A 20,819-nucleotide genomic window follows, 5' to 3' on the forward strand; every position below is an offset into this window, starting at 1 on the left:
CCTTCTTCATTAGCTATACCCTTTCATCCTCTTCCTTTTCTTGGTCTCTAAGTATTATAGCTCTTCAGTTTTGGGGCTTCTTCTCAACTCTTCCAGTCCCAAGGTGCTCAGTATCAATTAAATGTCAATAACCATGAAATTTATATCTCCAGTCATAACCCCTGCTCTCAATTAAAACGAGATTTAAACTTGTATATACAGCAACTTCTCATTACCTCATTTAGATCCATTAGATGTCAACCTAAATATATACAAAACAGAATTCTTACTTTTCCTGTACAAGCCCATTCTTTCCCAGTTTTCCTCATCACAGTAGGTTCCCACATCATCACCTGGGTGATGATCAAAATTTTGGAATCATCCTGAATGGTGCCTTTCTTTATACCCTAGAAACTATCAATTGGCAAGTCTTGTAAGCAGCACTTTCAAAAAAATTTCCCCAGGCCAATTCTCACAACCTCCTCTATGATAACCCTAAGCTAAGCCATCTATCATCTCTCATCTGGATTGCCTCCTAAATTGCCTAATTGCTCTCCCTGTTTATACTCCTACTTCTTATAGATGCTACACCAGCCATAATGATCTTTTAAAATAATATATCAGACTATATGCTCTCTTAACCCACTCCCCCAAAGGGTTTCCCATTAAATTTAAATTAAAATTTAAATCCCTTACTATGGCTTCCAGGTCTTACATGGTCTGTCTGCTGTCTCTTTTTAGAATCTGTCTTAGCCTCACTGGTCTTCTTGCTATACATTGAACATGCTAAGTTATTTCCTATCTCACAGTTTGCAAGTGCTTTTACCTCTGCCTGGGATGCTCCTTCAGTGGGTTTCTGTGTGCATGCGTCACTCCATTCACTTAGATCTCTGTGCAAACATCAGCTCAGAGAGGAATATCTGGACGACTACATAAACCAACACCAAATGCAGATGCACACATAGTTATCCTCTAACCCTTCAGCCTGGTTTGTTTTTCTTCAAGACAGTTGGTATCAACATCTGATTTTTATTACATTTTTATTTACTTGCTTATTGCCTGTCTTCCTCATTAGAGTGTAAGCTCTATGATGGTAGCATTGACTCATGCACTGCAATATTTTTAGTCCCCGGAACAGTGCCTGGTTCATAAAGGTGCTCAAAAAATGTTTGTGGACTGAATGAATAAGATAATGAAGAGGAAACAAGTTGTTTCAGATAAGCATTGGAAGTAAATATAGCCTTAAAATGCCACTGATTTTCTGCACTTTTCCTAAGTTAACATCTGAGCTATGTGACTGAGCTGACAGATTGAATCAGAGCAAAATCCTCACCTGAAAATAGTGAGGTTGATGACTCAGCTGACTTTGTGAGCTTCTTTCCAGCCTTCGTGTGGACTCAGAGAGATTTCTCCCTGGAGCTGGAAGCAGATGGACAACCCATCACTGCTGATGAGTACCTGGAGCTTTCACTGAAGCTAAAAAAAGGTTCCTGGAACTGATGTTTGGGTAACAAACAGATAATAATATCAAAAATGACCATTTCTGTATAGATGCTGAAAGTTAGATTTTCTTAACCATGCTTCCCTGGCAGTTGTGCTAGATAGTGGGAAAACATCACTTGGCTAAGTTAATTAGATCATATTTCTCTCCTTGGAGAAGGACTTTTCGTTCTCTACCCCCATTCCTTTTTTTTAATTTCTGTTCCATAGTTAGCTGAATTTTATTTCCTTACGTAGGCTTGTGAAAGTTATGACATTGAGGAATCAATTATTTGTAGTAATTAGCTTGAAGTTGTTAAAGTTTGTTTTATGTATCTTGCAGCTCTGTCATTGGGTGCATAAAATATTTAATATGGTTATATCTTCCTGATCAATTGTCCCTTTATTCACTATGTAGTGTCTCTCTTTATCCTTTGTGGTGGATTTAACTTTGAAGTCTATTTTGTCAGAAATTAATATTGCTACTCCTGCTCTTTTTTGATTGTTGTTTGCTTGATATATTTTCCATCCCTTGAGTTTTCGTTTGTGTCTCTAAGTCTAAGGTGTGTCTCTTGGAGGCAGCATATAGACGGATCGTGTTTCTTTATCCAGTCTGAGACTCTCTGTCTCTTTATTGGTGCATTCAGTCCATTTCCATTCAGCGTAATTATTGATAAGTGTGTGTTTTGTGCTGTCATTTTGATGCCTTTTTGTGTGTGTTGTTGACAATTTCATTTTTCCACTTACTTTTTTGTGCTCAGACGTTTTTCTTTGTAAATTTTGTGTTCCTCATTTTCATAGTAGTCAAATTTATGTCTGCTGAGTTGTTATGTTTTTCTTGGTTTTGATTTTGAGTTATGGAATTGTTAGACCTCTTTGTGGTTACCTTAATATTTACCCCTATTTTTCTAAGTAAAAACCTAACTTGTATCATCCTGTATCACCTTGTTTTCATCTCCATATGGCAGTTCTATGCCTCCTGTATTTAGTCCCTCTTATTGATTATCGTGATCTTTTACAGAATGACTTCAATGATTCCCTGTTTTGAGCATTTTTTTTTTAATTAATCTTAATTTGTTTTTGTGATTCCCCTATTTGAGTTGATATCAGGATGTTCTGTTCTCTGGCCTTGTGTTGTGTTGTTATCTGATATTATTGATTTTCTGACCAATTTCCTTTAGTATTTATTGTTTGGTTTTTGCAAATTCTCTAAGCTTGTATGTATCTGTAAATGTTTTAATTTCACTTTCATATTTGAGAGAGAGTTTTGCTGGATACATGATCCTTGGCTGGCAGTTTTTCTCCTTCAGTGCTCTATATATGTCATCCCATTGCCTTCTTGACTGCATGGTTTCTGCTGAGTAGTCTGAACTTATTCTTATTGATTCTCTTTTGTAGGAGACCTTTCTTTTATTCCTGGCTGCTTTTAAAATTTTCTCTTTATCTTTGGTTTTGGCAAGTTTGATGATAGTATGTCTTGGTGATTTTCTTTTTGAATCAATCTTATATGGGGTTCGATGAGCATCTTGGATAGATATCCTTTCGTCTTTCATGATGTCTTGGAAGTTTTCTGCCAACAGATCTTCAAGTATTCTCTCTGTATTTTTTGTTATCCCTCCCTGTTCTGGAACCCCAATCACACGCAAGTTATTCTTCTTGATAGAGTCCCACATGATTCTTAGGGTTTCTTCATTTTTTTAAAATTCTTTTATATGATTTTTCTTCAACTATTTTTATATTGGTGTCAATTGCTTTATCCTCCAGCTCCGCCACTCTGCATTCCAATTGCTCCATTCTGCTCCTCTGAGTTTCTATTGAGTTGTCTAATTCTGTAATTTTACTGTCAATCTTTTGGATTTCTGAATGCTGTCTCTCAACGGATTCTTGCAGCTTAATAATTTTTCCACTATGTTCTTGAATAATCTTTTTGATTTCTTCAACTGCTTTATCAATGTGTTCCTTGGCTTTTTCTGTAGATTGCCTTATCTCATTTTTGAGGTCATCCCTGATGTCTTGAAGCATTCTTTAAATTAGTTTTTTATATTCTGCATCTGGCAATTCCAGGATTGTATCTTCATTTGGGAAAGCTTTCGATTCTTTAATTTGGGGAATTGTAGAAGCAATCATGCTCTGCTTCTTTATGTGGTTTGATATCGACTGCTGTCTCCAAGCCATCTATAAGATATTGTAATGATTTATTTTATATTTGCTCACTGAGTCTTGTTTTGTTTTCTTTCAATATACATAGATGGGCTACTAGATTGCTCTGTCTTGATTGTTGTAGCCTTTGAATCACTTATGTCCTATTACCAGCTGGTTTGGGCTGCTACCAGATATATAAGCCTAAGAGTCTATTCACTATTCTTGAGTAGAATCTGATTTTCGGCCACCAGGTGTGTAGTGTAGACTGTCACCTATTCACTTAGAGGAGCAGTGGTGATAGTTGTGTGCACCAGATTCTAGTAGCAGCAGGGGGTCACACTCCAGGGGGGGCAGGATGCTGACAGGCTTCCCCCAAGTGCCAGTGATGTAGGTGTGTCTCTATTCCTAAAGCACTTTGGTGGGTGGGCTTTGCAGCAGTACCTTAGGCACCCAATGCATGTACCTCTACAGATTGTTAGGTGTCACTATCCTTAGACCCCTGTGGCAGGAGGCTAGGTGGTTTGGGTGGAGCTTCAGCCCTCAGTTCCAGTTGTGGGTCAGTGAGGGCTCTGTTTAATAGGTAGAGATATCAGACCTGGGAAACTTGTCTTTCCAGTAATCCACTAAAACAATTACAGTCAGATCACTATCAGAATTGCCTTTGCATTGTAATAGCCACCTTGTTGCCTGTAGGGATGAAAGCCCAAGAGTGTGGATCTCATATGCTTGGCTGGAGCTGGTTCTGTATTTTTATTCCAATTTTGGGAAGTCAGGGAAGGATTTTTGGTCCCTGGGTTTTTTGTAGCTGCTTCTCCCAGGCCAGGAGAATGGGTTAGGAAAAGACAAAAAAAAAAAAAAAACGCAGAGCACTTCACTCTCTGGCCCAGGAAATTCCAATGTTAAGGAAGCCACCTGGGAAGGGGAGGGGAGGGATCAGATAGATAGGAGAGAGTGAAAAAAAATAGCACCGAGGAATATAGACAAAGTTACTTATCTTGCTTGTTGATGACTGTTTTATCTGAGATTCCTGAGGGGCGAGGGGCGTGTAGCTGGGTCAAGATTGCCCCAGAGGATCAGGCCCTTGTCTTGTGCTGTCTCAGAAGCCATGGTCAGTTCCTCTGCTCCTAGTCCAAAGCCCAGCACCCAGGTTCCCCAGCTGGGACTCTGCACTCCAGGCTCCAAAAGCAGTCGCTGCCTCCCACTGACTTCTCCTAGTGTTAGCCGCATCACTGCGCTGCTTACGTGCACTTTCTGGGCTTCCCCCAAGGTCACTTCTGGGGGCTAGGGCAGCGTCCCGTGTTTGTGTTGTCTCAGCTCCCCTGCACCCAGTCCAAAGCCCGGCGCCAAGGTTTTCTGACTGGGATGCTGGCTCCAGGCTCCGAAAACAGTCGCTGCTTCCCCATGGTTGCTCGTTCTCTCATTAGCTGCATCACTGTGCAGCCTGCTTGTGCTGGCTGAGTCTCTGTCACTCAGGTCAACTCTTTAGATCTGTGTTTGATGGTCAGGGTTCGTAGATTGTCATGTATGTGATTGATTCACTTGTTTTTCCAAGTCTTTGTTGCAAGAGCGATCTGAGGTAGCTTCTACCTAGTCAGCCATCTTGGCCCCCTGGGTCACATTTTGTACTTCACCTTTTGGGGCTCTCTGGTTATAGATCTAGAATCAAAAATGGGTAGTGGGGTTGAATTCTGGGAATATTCAGGAATGTCTTGTAAGACATCTATTTCAGGTGATGCCCCAGGCAGTGCCACAGGTGCCAGCTCAAATGATGTTTCAGACAAAGACTCTTCAGGCACTGGTGGGTTAATGTCATCATTTGGGGATGGAAGGTATAATGGTTTTACTGGGGAGGGTGGCTAAGCAGATAAAGATGGAGTGATCTCTATAGATGAGAGTAAGAGGGCTGGTTCTGCTGGCAGAAATGATTTAATGGAATTGAGGGGATCGGTGTCCCCATCTTCCTAACTATCTTCTCATGTGTCTCCATCCCACGTTTCAGAATCCCTGTTCTTCCCAATCAATGTCCTCATTTTAACTTTAGAGTCCACTCAAGTTTGGGAAAACAACTGGCTTTATAATTCATCCAGTCTTACGATAAGATTATGGGTTAGGTTTTTGGCAATATCAGCTCTGTTACTACAAGAAATAAGGCTTTCCTTCAGGGCACAAGTGGCAACTTTGAGGTCAAGAGACACTTGAGCTGTGACTCTGAAGTCCTGAGCTCTTTCTTTCACTACTTTGTCTAGTAAAAGTAGGGCCAACCAACCAGCTTCCCTATACTTCTCATTCTGACGTAATTGTAGAAAAGTATGAAACATGAAATAACTCAGAGCCTCATTTCTCACCAATACTCGATCTATTGGTGGTGATATTTTGCATATTAATATTGCCATCTCATGTCATGGATGAGCAGCATCCTCCTTACTACTGAAAGTAGAGTCATGAGCACCTTAATGACTAGTCATTCTTGAGATCCAATTTAAAAAACTCGTCCTTACAATTCTGTTTCTGTGGAACCACTCTTAGTACCAGATGTCTTAGGTTGGGTTCTCTAGAGAAGTTCTCTCTCCCTGGATCAAGTACCAATAACTGGAGGTCAGATGATGGCAAGCCAGATGCAGGATCCAGAGTAAGCAAGCAAGCTTTGCCAGAACATCTGTAAGTATATTTGATGTAGGCCACACCCCTAAGGGAACTCCACTTACAACTGATCGGCTGATCGCATCAGATCACATCATGGAGGATGACTACATCAGTATATAACCACCAGATTACATCATTACTTAACTGTCAAACTACATTATTATGCAACTGCCAAACCACTGAGAATCATAGCTCAGCCAAGTTGACACAGAACCTTAACCATCACACAGAATAAGCCCATTTATTACCTTAATATTTCTCTCCACTAGTAACTTAAACAACCTATAAGTAATTTTATCTACTCTAAAAATGTTAAATTCTGCTTATGTAAACATTTACCTACTCTACTTTTGCTTCCTAGGAAAGGTAAATCTCATGACTGTCAAACAGATGTTCACATTCTAAACTGGCCTCATTCTAGCTTCACTGTGATCAATCTGGATGACAATCCTTATGAAATATTCTTTGGTTATTAAATTTAACAATACAGCTATGGCAAGGGAACATTTCTACTAATATGGTATAAAATCCAAATATTATGGTATAAAATAATCTTTTACTAATAGGTCATTCTACTCAGATAACTGGTGAGAATATTGCATTTGGCTAGAGGCCTAAGAGAATTAATTTCTAGCTGTATACACAGGTCATTCCTTGGGGAGATTTATCTCTCATTCAGAGAACTCTGTGCTTGTGAATTTGTTGAGGGTCTGTGACTGTCTATTGCTGTGATTCAAGTCAGACTATGTTCACCAGACCTCGAGTGTTTCTGCTTATCTGAATCAAGTAAAAATTTAATAGGCTGCCCATCTATTTCATTTCTAGGGACACTGATCAATGAGTTAATGTCAAAGGGCTTTGAGGATCAGGTCATTCTGATTATTGTTTCAGCTCTGTTACTCATTGTAGTAACTGTGGTCACCTTGTGTTTTAAGATTAAATGTTGTCACTTTACCCTTCCAATCCCATCTTCCCATCATCCCCATGCATTTCAAAGATCCCAGTTCAATGGCAGCAGTTTCCACTGTTCTTTATAAAACAGCTACCACAGAGTTCTTTAAGGATGTGGAAACAGTTTTCTTGGATGTATTTCTCACAGCCTTGGCAAAGATAGTGCCTTCTTGACCTTTCCAGTGGATAAAAATAGGGATAAACAAGCATGTCTGTGGAGTGTACAATTAATTTTACTCAAAGGATTTGGTCTTTTGTCCTGGTTCCTAGAAGGTAATCTGTAAACTCTTGAGATTTCCCCAGTGACTAGAGTTTTTGTAATTCACGGAGTGGCTCCGGGTCATACCTGAGAGTTTATGCTGAAGGGCCAAGAGGGGCCTCTTTGAGAGGACAAAGGGGGAGGTCCTCAAGAGGCTTGTCTAGAAGGATATTGCCAAAGGAAAGGAGTAACCAAGAATCTTGAGATATCTGAAAGTATCCAGAGGATGCAAATTTTACCACACTATGAGGAACAAATTTGTCAAGGGAGCCTCAACATCCTTGAAGACTGCTGTGATTGCTATTTTATGTAACTCAGATTTGACATTGGGAACTGAATTTAGACACAAATACAATGGGGCTGATTGGATCCTGTAGTAGTAGGAGCCAATTAGCAGCACTCAGTCAACAAAGATAAGGTGGGGATGGTTACTGTAATGGACAGTGGAGTCGAAGTGGTAATCAGAATAGTCTGACTCATGTAGACTTATGACATTGGCTACTTAGTCATTGTGTCTCTGGAAGTGAAATACATAGGAAATCTACTAAATATTTACTTGATCCGTACAAGCAGTTGAATTCTAGGTCAAGTGAACAGCAGTCTAACTAAATTACCAGAATAGACTCATGGCCCCTCAACCAATTTCCAGACTTGAGTGAGTTTAAAGACCCACAACACTTTGAATGAAGGGGTGGCAGGGTCCCCTTGAGGAAGGATTCCAGTACTCTGCCAAAAATTTTTACTGTTAATCTTTCTCCCAGCCTTCCCCAAATGGATCTAGGGCCATTCAGAAGTGACTGTTCTTTGGGGAAAAGGAAATAATGAGACTTTTCCAGGATTACTGGCTCTCAACTCACACTAATTCCAGGAGACCCAAAGTATCACTGAGAACCACCAGTCAGAGGGGGGCATATGGAGGTCAGGTTATTAATGGAGCCTTAGCTCATGTTCATCTCACAGTGTGTCCAGTGGGTCTCCAAACCCATCCTGTAGTGATTTCCCCAGTTCAGGAATGCATTATTGTGATATATTCAGCAACTGGCAGAACCCCTACCCACATTGGATCCCTGACAAATGAAGTAAGGGCTATTATGGTAGGAGAAGCCAAGTAGAAGCCATTAAAATTGCCCCTACATGAGAAAATAGTAAATCAAAGGCAATACTTCATCCCTGCAGGGGCTGCAGAACTTACTGCCACCATCAAGGATTTCAAGGATGCAGGGGTAATGATTCCCACCACATTCACATTCAACTCACCTATTTAGCCTGTGCAAAACACAGATGGATCTTAAAGAATGACAGTGGCTTCTCGAAAACTTAACCAGGTGGTGACTCCAATTGTAACTGCTCTTCTAGATGTGGTTTCATTGCTTAAAGAAATTGATACATCTCCTGGTACCTGGTATGCAGCTATTGATCTGGCTAATGCCTTTTTCTTCATTTCTCTTTCGAAGAACCATCAGAAGCAGTTTGTCTTCGCCTGGCAACGCCAGCAATACACCTTCAGTTGCCTACCTCAGAACTATATCAACTCTCTAGACCAGTGTCATAATTTTGTCCGCAGGGACATTGATCACCTTTCCCTTCCACAAGACGTCAGGCAGGTCTACTACATTGATGACATTATGCTGATTTGACCTAGTAAAGAAGAAGTGTCAATGACTCTGGACTTACTGGCAAAACAATTGCATGCTATAGGGTGGGAAATTAAATCCACAAAAATTCAGGCACCTTCCACCTCAGTAAAATTTCTAGGGGTCCAGTGGCATGGGCCATGTTGAGATAGATCTTGTAAAATGAAGGATAAGTTACTGTATCTGGCCAGTCCCACAACAGAAAAGGAGTCATAATACCTAGCAGACATCTTTGAATTTTGGAAGCAACATACCGCTTATTTGGGTGTGCTACTTGGGCCTATTTATCAAGTGACTCGAAAAGCTGCTAGGTTTGAGTGGGACACAAACCAAGAGAAGGATCTGCAACAGGTTCAGGCTGCAGTGCAAGTGGCTTTGCCACTTGGGCCATATGATGCAGCTGATACTATGGTGCTTGAAGTATCAGGGGCAGATAGAGATTTTTTTAAGTCTTTGGCAGGCCCCTATTGATGAATTACAGTGCGGACCCTTAGGATTTTGGAGCAAATCCCTGCCACCATCTGTCGATAACTACTCTCCTTTTGAAAAACAGCTTTTAGCTTGTTACTGGACCCAAGTAGAGACTGAACACTTAAGCATGGGACACCAAGTAGCCATGCAGCCTGAGCTGCCCATCATGAACTGGGTGTTGTCTGACCCACAGAGTCATACATTTGGATGTTCACAGCAGCACTCTATCATTAAATGGAAGTAGTATATACGAGATTGGGCCTGAATAGGATCTGAAGGCACAAGTAAGTTGCGTGAGGAAGTGGCCCAAATGCCCATGGTCTCCACTTCTGTCACATTACCTACAATCTCCCAGTCTGCACCTATAACCTCATGGGGAGTTCCTTATGATCAATTCGCTGAGGATGAGAAAGCTTGTGCCTGGTTTACAGATAGCTGTGTGTGATATGCAAGCACCACTGGAAAGTGGACAGCGGCAGCACTACATCCCCTTTCTGGGAACTCCCTGAAGGACAGCAGTGAAGGGAAATCCTCCCAATGGGCAGAACTTCAAGCAGTGCACCTGCTTGTTCACTTTGATTGGAAGGAGAAATGGCTAGATGTGGGACTGTATACTGATTCATGGGTTGTGGCCAATGGTTTGGCTGGATGGTCAGGGACTTGGAAGGAACATCATTGGAAAATTGGAGACAAGGAGGTATGTGGATACATCTCTCTGAATTGGCCAAAGAAGTGACGATATTTGTATCTCATGTAAATGTTCGCCCAAGGATGACAGGAGCAGAGGAAGATTTTAATACTCAAGTGGATAGGAGGATACATTATGTGGAAACCTGTCATCATCTTTCCCCAACTGTTTCCATCATTGCTCAATGGGCTCATGTACAAAGTATCCATGTACAAAGGTTATTCTCAAGAGGGTTGGGTGGTTACGTAATAGGAATTGGAGATAGCCCCTAGGAGGCTGGCACCACCTCCAGTGGCTTTCTGGGCGTGCCATGGGTGTGGGGTGTGTTGGGAAGCTGAGCAAGGTAAGAATGTGAATGGGGCAAGTGTGTGACAAGCTACCAGCAAGGACTTTGCCACATGCCATCTCATGGACGCCAAGACTGAACACCCACTGGGAGAAATCAAAGTTGGAAAATATTTGTGGAGGCTTTCATACAAGCATTTATCAGATCCAGAAAGCAACCACCACTGCAGTGAAGATTTGCCGTTAGGAAACCCTCAAAGGCTGTACTTTGAGAAGCATTGGATGGGTTCGAAGGACAATTTCTGCAGGGAGTTCACTAATGCTGTAGGGCCCAGGAGCTTATATGGTGGTCCTGTGAATCTCCTGGTGGAGAAAAAGGCCTTTGTGAGAGCACAAGGGGCAGTGAGGATAGCGTCATCCTTGATTTCTTCTCCTCTCTCCAAGATGCTCCTAGGAAAGAATGAGCTATGGAAGCAGCATTCCATAGCAACTCAGTGCAGAGTCAAGGCTTCTGCTGGAATTTCCCCCAGGCTTCCCTTATCAGTAACAGCTGGCCCCACAGGCTAATCCACCCATTCCCTAAGGTGCAATGGAGAGATTCTGCCATCACCATCAAGGTTTGCATACTGAGCCATTCCCAGACACTCCCCCAGGGCCCTCAACAGGCTGTGCCAAGAGAGGAGGCAAGGGGAAGAGTTCACGCAGGAGTCTCTGTTGCTTCTTCGTATTGTTAGAAAATGTTCACCCAACTCCCTCCCCAACCATGGAGATGAAGCTCAGTCTTGTCCACCAGCTCTGAGTCTATAAGTGCAGAGGTCATCTGGGAAAGAGGAAGACCAAAGGAAGGAAGAGGGAGGATGCTGGGTGAGATTTCAGAAGTAACTGGATCGTCGGAGAGGGGAGAGGGAGCCTTCCTGAAAGAGGTGCCTCCTTCACTCCAGTCCCCATTGAGGCTCTAGAGAGGCCTTTTCGCGCAGTGGAAAGCAGAAAGGCAAAGTCTTCCATGCTTTCCAACGAGGCATGCACTATGCCCTTTCTCCTGCTGGTGACAGCCAACCAGGCTAGAGAAGTTACAGCTGCCCCCACACAGGGCTGTTCCCCAGCAAAGAGCTGTGTTATCTGTGTCAGGAGCCTACAGCAGACCTGGAGGAAAGAGAACCTTTCCACTGGACAATAAAGCAAGAACCAGAGCTCATTTAGACACTTTACTCACGATATGAGAAGACTTTAAGATGAGGGTGCACATCCATTTCCAAGGTAGGGCTAAAATCGATATTGGGAGAGCCACACCTGGACGTTTTCATCCACTGACTCGATTCCCATCTACCCCAGAAGGCTTCATACCAGAATCTCATCTCTCACTACCACCTCTTACTGGTCCCTCCCCACTCCACAGCCAAAGGTGCTTCTCCCACAAGAGTCCTCCTCTCAACCTGCTTCCCCACCTCCAGCAGTGCCCTTGATGGTAGGCCCAATGCACAGCCAGAGTCAGTGTCTTAGCTGCAGGTGGGAACAGTTGGTCCTTAGTGCATATGAGACTGGTGGGTGAAGTTGCAGATTCTGGAGTGTCTCAGGGAGAGTAAAGAGCCTCTGAGCAGGCAGCAGAAGCACAGATGGCACTTCTGTCAAAGAAGTCAAAAATGAGAGTTTGAAGAGAGAGACATAGGGAAGAGTAGAGAATTGAGTCACGGGTAAGAAAAGGTGATGAGACAGCAGCTTTACTGGGCGTGGCAGCCAAGGTTAGCAAAGTCTGTTTTAAATGGAAGATCAGGGGAATTCCCACTACCACAAATTATGGAGTCCAGTTTCCCATGTGTGGGGAAATCACAGCAGTCAGCAAAACCTGAGTGTAATGTATGAACCTCACCCTGGGAAAGCCACGTTTGTGATCATGGTATCTCCCCTGCTGGCTAAGTATGACTACATTTTCTATGAGTACAGTGCAACCTCCAACATTTGCACTGTACATTCAATGTTACTACCCTCCTCTCGATCCACCCACCACCATTCTTGCAAACCATTCTCCGTAAAAACATTCAGGCGCCAACTGGAACCCACAGCCTGGCCAACCACACTGCCTTGAAGCACAGACCCTGACCAGCTGCCACTGCATTGTCTCATCTGCATACTTACCAGGCTGCCTCCATGGGCTCAAGCAACTCCACCTCCTTCACTGTTGCTTCCCTCTTGGACACAAGACAGATGTGAACATTTCTTGGGAGTATTGAATGCAAAAGAGAAAACGTGACGTGCCTGGGAGAGTCCATGGGGATTAAATATCATAGCAATGGTGGAATTATGGGGCTTTACTGTAGTACCATCATATTGATATTCTGGTGTTTGTATGCTTACCTTCTGCTTATGGAACTGATACCTGCTTTCATTGGCGGGAGCCAGCAGAGTTGAAAAGTCAGATGACATGAGAAAAAGAAAATGAATGTGCTTAAAAAGGACATTTAAAAAGTATATTTAGTACTTGACTGAGGAGTACATGGACCGGACAAAAGGATAGGGGGCAGGGCGAGCTCCTGGCTGCTGTGGGATTCATTGGATCTTCATGCGTTCTGTAGAAAATCCTGAGTCTGGGTCTCAGTCTGGGAGAGGGCCCTCTCAGGAGGCCCCACCTGCCCCTCGAAGACCAAATGACCTTGTTTTCTTTTCCTGGGAGGCCCATCCAAGGATCTCCCTGGATCAGACCATCAATTAGAATGGGAGTCAGAGCCATGTCATCTGTGCAGGAGCCTGGTGGAGTTTCCCTGGAGAAACTCAAATAGTTTTGAGGCCTCCTTCTCTCCTCCTCATACCTTCTCCTGCTTCTCCCTCTTCTTCCTCCTTTTCTTTTATTTATTGACTTCTGAGGGTCACTGGGTTCCTGACATATAAACTTCCTGGGTTGTTAGGGGATGAAGAGATGTAAAGAAGAGAGGTTCATGGGGAGAGGGGCTGCAAATGGGAATGAAATCTGAGTATGGCGGTAGAAGGCAAGGGCTCTGAGGCCAGACCCTTTGGCAAGTCACTAATCCTCTCTGGAGCTTAAAGTATTCATCTGTGCAGTAGTGATAATGATAAAAACAAATAATGAAACTACTAATAAAAGCATAAGCCAGTTTCCATGAAGCCTGTTTCGACTCATGATGACCCCATGTGATTCAAAGTAGAATGGTACTCCATAGCATTTTCAATGGCTGATTTTTTCAAAAGCAGACTGCCAGGTCTTTCTTCCACAGTACCACCCAGGGACTCTATGATGATGACAGGAATAGAAATACATCCTTCGGGGTTGTTATGAAGGTCAAAGCTGTTAAGGCACAGAAAGCACTTAGAACTTTTCCTGGGAGAGCACCACAGGTATTTTTGTCATGGGTGAATTTCTACCTTCACATGCCACAACTCACTCTCCCCACAAACAGTCCCTGAAATGGATGGAGTAGTGTTCAATGGCTCCTATGAGCTCTTCACCTCGATTGGTGTCAGCTGCAAGGACAGGATGCTAAATAGTGTATTGGTGTATTGCACACTTCATTTGCCATGAAGTGAGTTCCTTCATCAGACACAACGCTGTGTGGAATACCATCATTGCTGATAACACATTTTGAAAGTCCACAGCTGGCAGTTGTGGCCGTAGCTTTGGACTCAGGGAAGACAAATTGATAACCAGCGTAACTGTCTATTCCAGAAGAAAGAAACACTGCCCCTTCCATCACGGAAGTGGTATAAACAACCCTTCACCAGGTTGCTGACTGATCACTCTGGGAAATGGTGCTGTATCTGGGACTCAGTGTTTGTCTCTGCTTCTGGAAGAGTGGGTACTCAGTAGTGACTGTAGCCAAGTTGGCCTTGGTCAGTGGAAGTCCATGTTGCTGAGCCCATGCATAATTTTCATCCCTGCCATCATGGACACTTTGTTTAAGAGCTCTCTGGGCAATGAAAGGATTGACTGGAGAAAAATGCTGACGAGTATCCATAGAACAAGTCATCCTATCCACTTGAATATTAAAATCCCCTTCTGCTGAGGCCATTTTTTTGTGAGCATTCACATGGGACATAAATATCTTAAATTTTTTTGCCCATTCAGAGAGGTCTGTCCACATACCTCTTCCCCAGGCTCCGTTGTCATCAATTTCCAATCATATACTTTCAAATCCTTGACAACCCAACAAATCATTGTGTACAATTGCATGAATCTTTATACAACTGCACATCTGGTCATTTCTTATTCCAAGCAATAACGACAACCAGGTGCATTACTCAAAGTTGTGCCCACTGGGAGGATTTCCCTTCATCCTTGTCTCTCACCGATGTCCCAGAAAGGGGTTGTAGTGTTACAGCTGTCAACTTGCAGGTGGTGCCTGTGTATCACGGCCATCTGTAAATCAGGTCCAAGTTTCCTCTCCCTCAGTCAACTGATCATAGGGAACTCACCATGAGACATAGGTGCAGCCTGGGAGCAATCCTATACAGGAATGGACATTGAGATGGGCACTACGCACAGAGGGCACTCAATAAATGTTAAGTGTGGAACAGGGGTTAGCTGAGAACCTTTTGTAAGTTTGTAAGCATTTGTCAATCTGAAAGCATGTGTATTGTTTTCTTTAATAATAAGGGGGGAGGGGAACCACAAAATGAGTGAGCTATTAAAGCTTGAATCTCCAGTGAAAATACACTAGGTTCTGATATTCTGGAGCCCTGGTTGCATGGTGGTTAAGAGCTCAACTGCTAACTAAAAGGTTGGCAGCTTGAATCCACCATCTGCTCCTTGGAAACCGGGGCAGTTCAATTCTGTCCTATAGGGTCACTATGAGTCGGAATCAACTCGGTGGCAACAAGTTTTGTTTTGGTTTTGGTCTTCTGACATTCTATGAGCCAGACTGAGCTCTCAGAGGATCCTGACGTGGCCCCATTGTCTCTTCCAACCACATCACCTTGCTGACCTACACACAAACCAAAGACCCCTGTCCCATTTTACTTTCCTACCTTGGAAGGTTCAAGTCTCCAATTGCAATAATGAAAGATTCTAGAGGGAAAATATTAAACAACACAGGAAGCATCAAGAGAAGATGGAAGTAATACACAGAGACACTGTATCAAACATTGACATTCAACCATTTCAGGAAGTAGCATATGATCAAGAACCAATGGTTCTGAAGAAAGAGGTCCAAGCTGCATTGAAGGCATTGGTGAAAAACAAGGCTTCAGGAATTGATGGAATGCCAGTTGAGATGTTTCAACAAACAGATGCGATACTGGAAGCACTCACTGTTTAAGAAATTTGGAAGACAGCTACCTGGTCAACTAACTGGAAGAGATCCATATTTGTACCCATTCCAAAGAAAGGTGATTCAACTGAATGTGGAAATTATTGAACAACATCATTAATATCACAACCAAGTAAAATTTTGCTGAAGATCATTCAAAATCAATTGCAGCAGTACATCCACAGGGAACTGCCAGAAATTCAAGCTGGATTCAGAAGAGGACGTGGAATGAGGGATATCATTGCTGATGTCAGATGGATCTTGGCTCAAAGCAGGGAATACCAGAAAGATGTTTACCTGTGTTTTATTGACTATGCAAAAGCATTCAACTGTGTGGATGATAACAAGTTATGAATAACATTTCATAGAATGGGAATTCCCAGAACACTTAATTGTGCTCATGAGGAATCTGTACCTAGACCAAGAGGCAGTCGATCGAACAGAACAAGGGAATACTGGGTGGTTTATGTAATAAAAACTTTATCCAATCTGTATGCTGAGCAAATAAACTGAAAAGCTGGACAATATGAAGAGAACACGACGTCAGGATTGGAGGAAGATTCCTTAACAATCTGGGATAAGCAGATGATGCAACCCTGCTTGCTGAAAGTGAAGAGGGCTTGAAACACTTACTGATAAAGAACAAAGACTACAGCCTTCAGTATGGATTACACCTGAACATAAAGAAAACAAAAATCCTCACAACTGGACCAATAAGCAACATCAGGATAAACGGAGAAACGACTGAAGTCATCAAGGTTTTCATTTTACTTGAATCCACAATCAATATGCATGGAAACAGCAGTCAAGAAATCAAATGATGCATTGCATTGGGCCAATCTGCTGCAAAAGACCTCTTTAAAGTGTTAAAAAGGAAAAATGTCACTTTAAGGACTAAGGTGCGCCTGACCCAAACCACGGTGTTTTCAATCATCTAGTATGCATGCAAAAGCTGGGCAATGAATAAGGAAGACTGAAGATAAATTGACACCTTTGAATTACGGTGTTGGCACAGAATATTGAATATACCCTGGACTGCCAGGAGAATAAACAAATCTGTCGTAGAAGAAGTACAGCCAGAATGCTCCCTAGAAACAAAGACAGCAAGACTTTGTCTCATCTACTTTGGACATGTCCTCAGGAGCGAGACCCTGGAAAAGGACATCCAGCTTGGTAAAGTTGAGGGTTGGAGAGAAAGAGGAAGACCCTCAATGAGATGGATGAACACAGTGGCTGCAACAATGGGCTCAAGCATAACAATGATTCTGAGGATGGTGCAGCCCTGGGCAGTGTTTCATTCTGTTGCATGTAGGGCTGCTATGATTCAGAACCCACGTGACGGCACCTAACAACAGCAACCGCCTTGAAAAGTGGCCACTGGTTTCCAGGTGGTTGAGGAAGGGCCAAGCCTGGCTTTGCCACCATCAGCAGCCAAATGCTGAGCCCTGCCTGTCAGTGATATCACCCTGATCCCAGAGACCCAGAAGGTGGCACCATTTGTATTTGTGCCTGGGGATACTGAGATGGCAGGTACCCAGGCAGGAGTTTTCCTGGATTGAAAATAATCCACTTGAGACTAGAAGGCTTTGGGTTGGCAGATGAGGCCACACATACTCTTTGATTACTGCTATCCTTAATCCTCCAGCCTAAAAAGAAGTTTCTAGAGAGACAAAAGAGGGTGGGAGAGAAAGTTATTGATCTCTACCCACAGGGAGAGATAAAAGGGTAAGAGCGGAAATAGAAGCAGGGCCTCAAAGCTTCTGAGAACCATGAAAATAAGAAGTTGGACAACTATAGACAAAGAACAAATTTATGTGAAATTTTCAGGGTTCTAGAACCTTTTAAACTTATTATTTGTATTATTTATTTATTTTTTTAAGCATTTCTCCATCCATTAACTCATACATACATACATTTATTTTATTTCTACATGGTGGGTACTAACACCTGTAAATAATGCAGTAAAAGTTCAAACTTGTATCAGGACCTTAGGGGCCAGAAGTGTTTCAGCATAAGCACTTGTGGTTCATTAGGGAGTTAATACAACACACAATCCTTACATCACACATCTCTGCAGTGGTGTCTGGGCAATATTCCATAATTAAACGTACTTATATTTCTACTATGAAATGAATGTAGATTTTCACAAAGTAGGCTAACCAAGGAAATCAAACAGCTTCATGTCAGTTCAGGTGAGGGAGACAAGGCCCTTGGATCTGTTCCACACTCCAGTAGGGGTTTTTCTCTGTCCTTCCCTCCAAACATCCTCAATCTTAATCAGGTTTTTTTTTTTTTAATGTTTTTCATATGCCTTTTACCACTTAGTTTTCCTGATAATGCCTTTATCAGACTTTCATCATTGATGCCTGCATTCTTGCAATCTCCTGCCAACGGCTTTCTCTGATTCTCCCGTCTCCATTCTATCAAATGTCTCACCAATTTCATTACCCAAAAGTCCTCAGTAACTTAGGACACTTAGACGGCACTGGGAAGAAGGAAAGGATTAATGATAATGCATATTGATATGAATAGCAAAACATCTTAAACCACCAAACCTGCCTGGTGAAAGAATTGTCAAACAGAAGAACAGATCTTAGAGTTGAAAGCATTGAAAGCAGCAACTGATGCTTTTCATGTCGTGCAGTTTCTCCTAAAATGTCTTGTGAGGGAAGCTCACTCACAATCAGCCATTATATCATTAGATAGCTCTGGTGGTCAGGAAAGCGCCTGTATTATGGCCCATACCTGTCGTCCTGTACTCCTCACCATCGTTCCCTATTCAGCTCCATGAGTGTCACAGAACACTCCTGTCACAAAACACTCCTTCTTCTCTCAGAAGTCCTTCAGATATTTCATGTTGGATGTTGTCTTAGAGATTTATATCAAGGAAATGGCTCATGGGGTTGTAGAGGCTGAAAAGTCCCAAATCTGTGAGTTAGGTTGGTGGCCTCTCCTGCCTCACTTAGCTGCATGGGCTGGTGAACCCAAGATCTGCAGGTCAGGAGCAGACCTCTGGCTCAGAGGCTGTGGAGGCTGATGAATCCCAAGATTAGCGGGTAAGCTGCTAGCTCAGGTACAAAGAACTGGAACTGAGATGAGGAGCCAGCTGCAGGATCTGGAGTGAGTCAAGACCAACAAACTGCCAGAAAGTCTACATATAATGGATGTAGGTCATACCCCCAAAGAAACTCCCTTTCAACTGACTGGCAATTTTTACCAGATTTCATCATGGAGGTGATTACATCATTACATAATTGCCAAACTACATGATAACTGCCAAACCACTGAGTATTACGGCCCAGGCAAGTTGACACACAACCTTAACCATCACAGATGTCATTCCACTATACGTTGCTGTTTTGTTCTCCAGTCTTAAAATTCTCAGTATCTTCAGCTCTCTCCAGTGTCTAACCCCTCACCATTCCAGCCCCGTCTTCAATATGACCTGCAGTCAGTCAAACCCAAACCCCAAACCCATTGCCACTGAGTCAATTCTGACCCACCGCAACCCTATAGGACAGAGTAGAACTGGCCACATCAGGTTTCCAAGGAGTAGCTGGTGGATTCGACCTTCTGACCATTTGGTTAGCAGTCAAACACATAATCACTGCATCACCAGGGCTCCATGGGCAGTCACCACCTCCATTAAAGTCTGGGGCCAAAGATATAACAATTCTTCAGCTGTAGGCTCATCCTATTGTATGGATATTTTATTTAAAGTATGAAATAAATGTTTAATTGTTTAAAAAAATTAGGAGACTCCAATTTCCTAACTCGATATGTTTTGATGTACTAGTTGTATAAAAAAAAAAAAAAAAAGTTGTATAAGGAGTACAAATTATTTTAAAGAAATTTTGTTGGTTGAAACATTAATATATTGGTCCTTTGACAAGGTCACGTGGTGAAGTGCATTCCTTTCCTTGATTATGCCTGCATAAACACACTGGGGAAAGGAAACTGTGCATTTATGACTGCATTCTTTTATCCATCAACCCTTACCTCCTGTAATACAACCAGATATAAAGTGGGCCTTCCTACACCCAGTGTTTACATCCAATATAGTCCAATCCATTTGCCACACTGCATCCTGAGTGACTCTTCCACAGCCTGTATCTGGATGTACCTGAAGGCTAATCCACTTACTGTCCTTACATTTCTTTAGGGAAATGTCTTAATACATTTATTATCTGTACCCTGGTGCCCTCCATGCTCATCATCCGAATATCTCTTGACATTTCCCAAATCCATCAGCAGTGAATCACTTCCCATGTCACGAGCTCTTTCACTCCCAGGCACATGCTTTCATCTGGTGCCAGACAGCAAAAGTGCATCCAAGAATAGAGCAAAGGTGAAGTAAATACTGGGGCAGTGGCCTGCAACCCATCAAGGCAGAGCTGAGAGAATGCAGGGACAAAGCAGAAGAGGTTGGGCAAGGGGGCAACAGCCTTCCAGGATCTGTTTGCTATACATGGTTAGTTGTATTTATTAAAGCTCTCAACTCTTTAAACCTCCATTTGGTGGTTTAGGCCTTTATAGTTTTCTGAGAAGGGTTATTTGGGGTAGAGGTATGTGTGTATAAATGTTAATAGAACTATATACATATTTATCTGGTAGAAATATGGAATATTAAAACTGCCTGTCGTTGTCTCGAGACCCAGATGCAGATTTAGATTCATTTTCTCTTAAGGAAGTCAACCTATTCTGTAACCATACTCTGGAGTGGAGGAAAGCCAAGTGGGACCCTCAGGAAATACTTTTTGTGCTGGCTGCCATTGTCATGGGCACTTAGTTTCAGTGTCAGCTTGTGGAGAAAATTCAGTAAGTAGAAGAGAAAAGAACTTTAAAGAATTTCCTGATCTAAAATCTTACATAAAGTCAGCACTGTCCTATAATCCCACTCCACCCCAGAAGCTGGTGATAATTTTGGTCATCTCTGACGAGAAACAGAGAAATGAGGTTTGTTTTGCCATGTGAAAGTCAGGTTGGACAGTAATGGCAATCCTTTCCTATGTCTTGAAAGTCAAAGATGGAGC

The 20,819-nt window shown here is 42.6% G+C and overlaps 1 protein-coding gene and 1 pseudogene across 4 annotated transcripts in view; one reads left to right on the plus strand and one right to left on the minus strand.

The window, feature by feature from the left end:
* LOC135230755 (guanylate-binding protein 1-like) overlaps positions 1 to 20,819 on the plus strand; it is a 39,682-nt gene that overhangs the window by 7,309 nt on the left and 11,554 nt on the right. For 2 of the 4 annotated variants that reach the window (XM_064282222.1, XM_064282221.1), the window contains one exon: positions 1,269 to 20,604. In XM_064282222.1, coding sequence (XP_064138292.1) covers positions 1,269 to 1,293 — 25 coding nt within the window. In that variant the 3' untranslated portion in view covers positions 1,294 to 20,604. The remainder of the gene's footprint in view (positions 1 to 1,268; positions 20,605 to 20,819) is intronic. The other 2 variants (XM_064282223.1, XM_064282224.1) reach the window with 2 other exon arrangements.
* On the minus strand, positions 12,302 to 12,449 carry LOC111751014 (U1 spliceosomal RNA; annotated as a pseudogene).

This window comes from Loxodonta africana, chromosome 3 (assembly GCF_030014295.1).
Source record: "Loxodonta africana isolate mLoxAfr1 chromosome 3, mLoxAfr1.hap2, whole genome shotgun sequence".
In the NCBI taxonomy this organism is placed as follows: domain Eukaryota; kingdom Metazoa; phylum Chordata; class Mammalia; order Proboscidea; family Elephantidae; genus Loxodonta; species Loxodonta africana.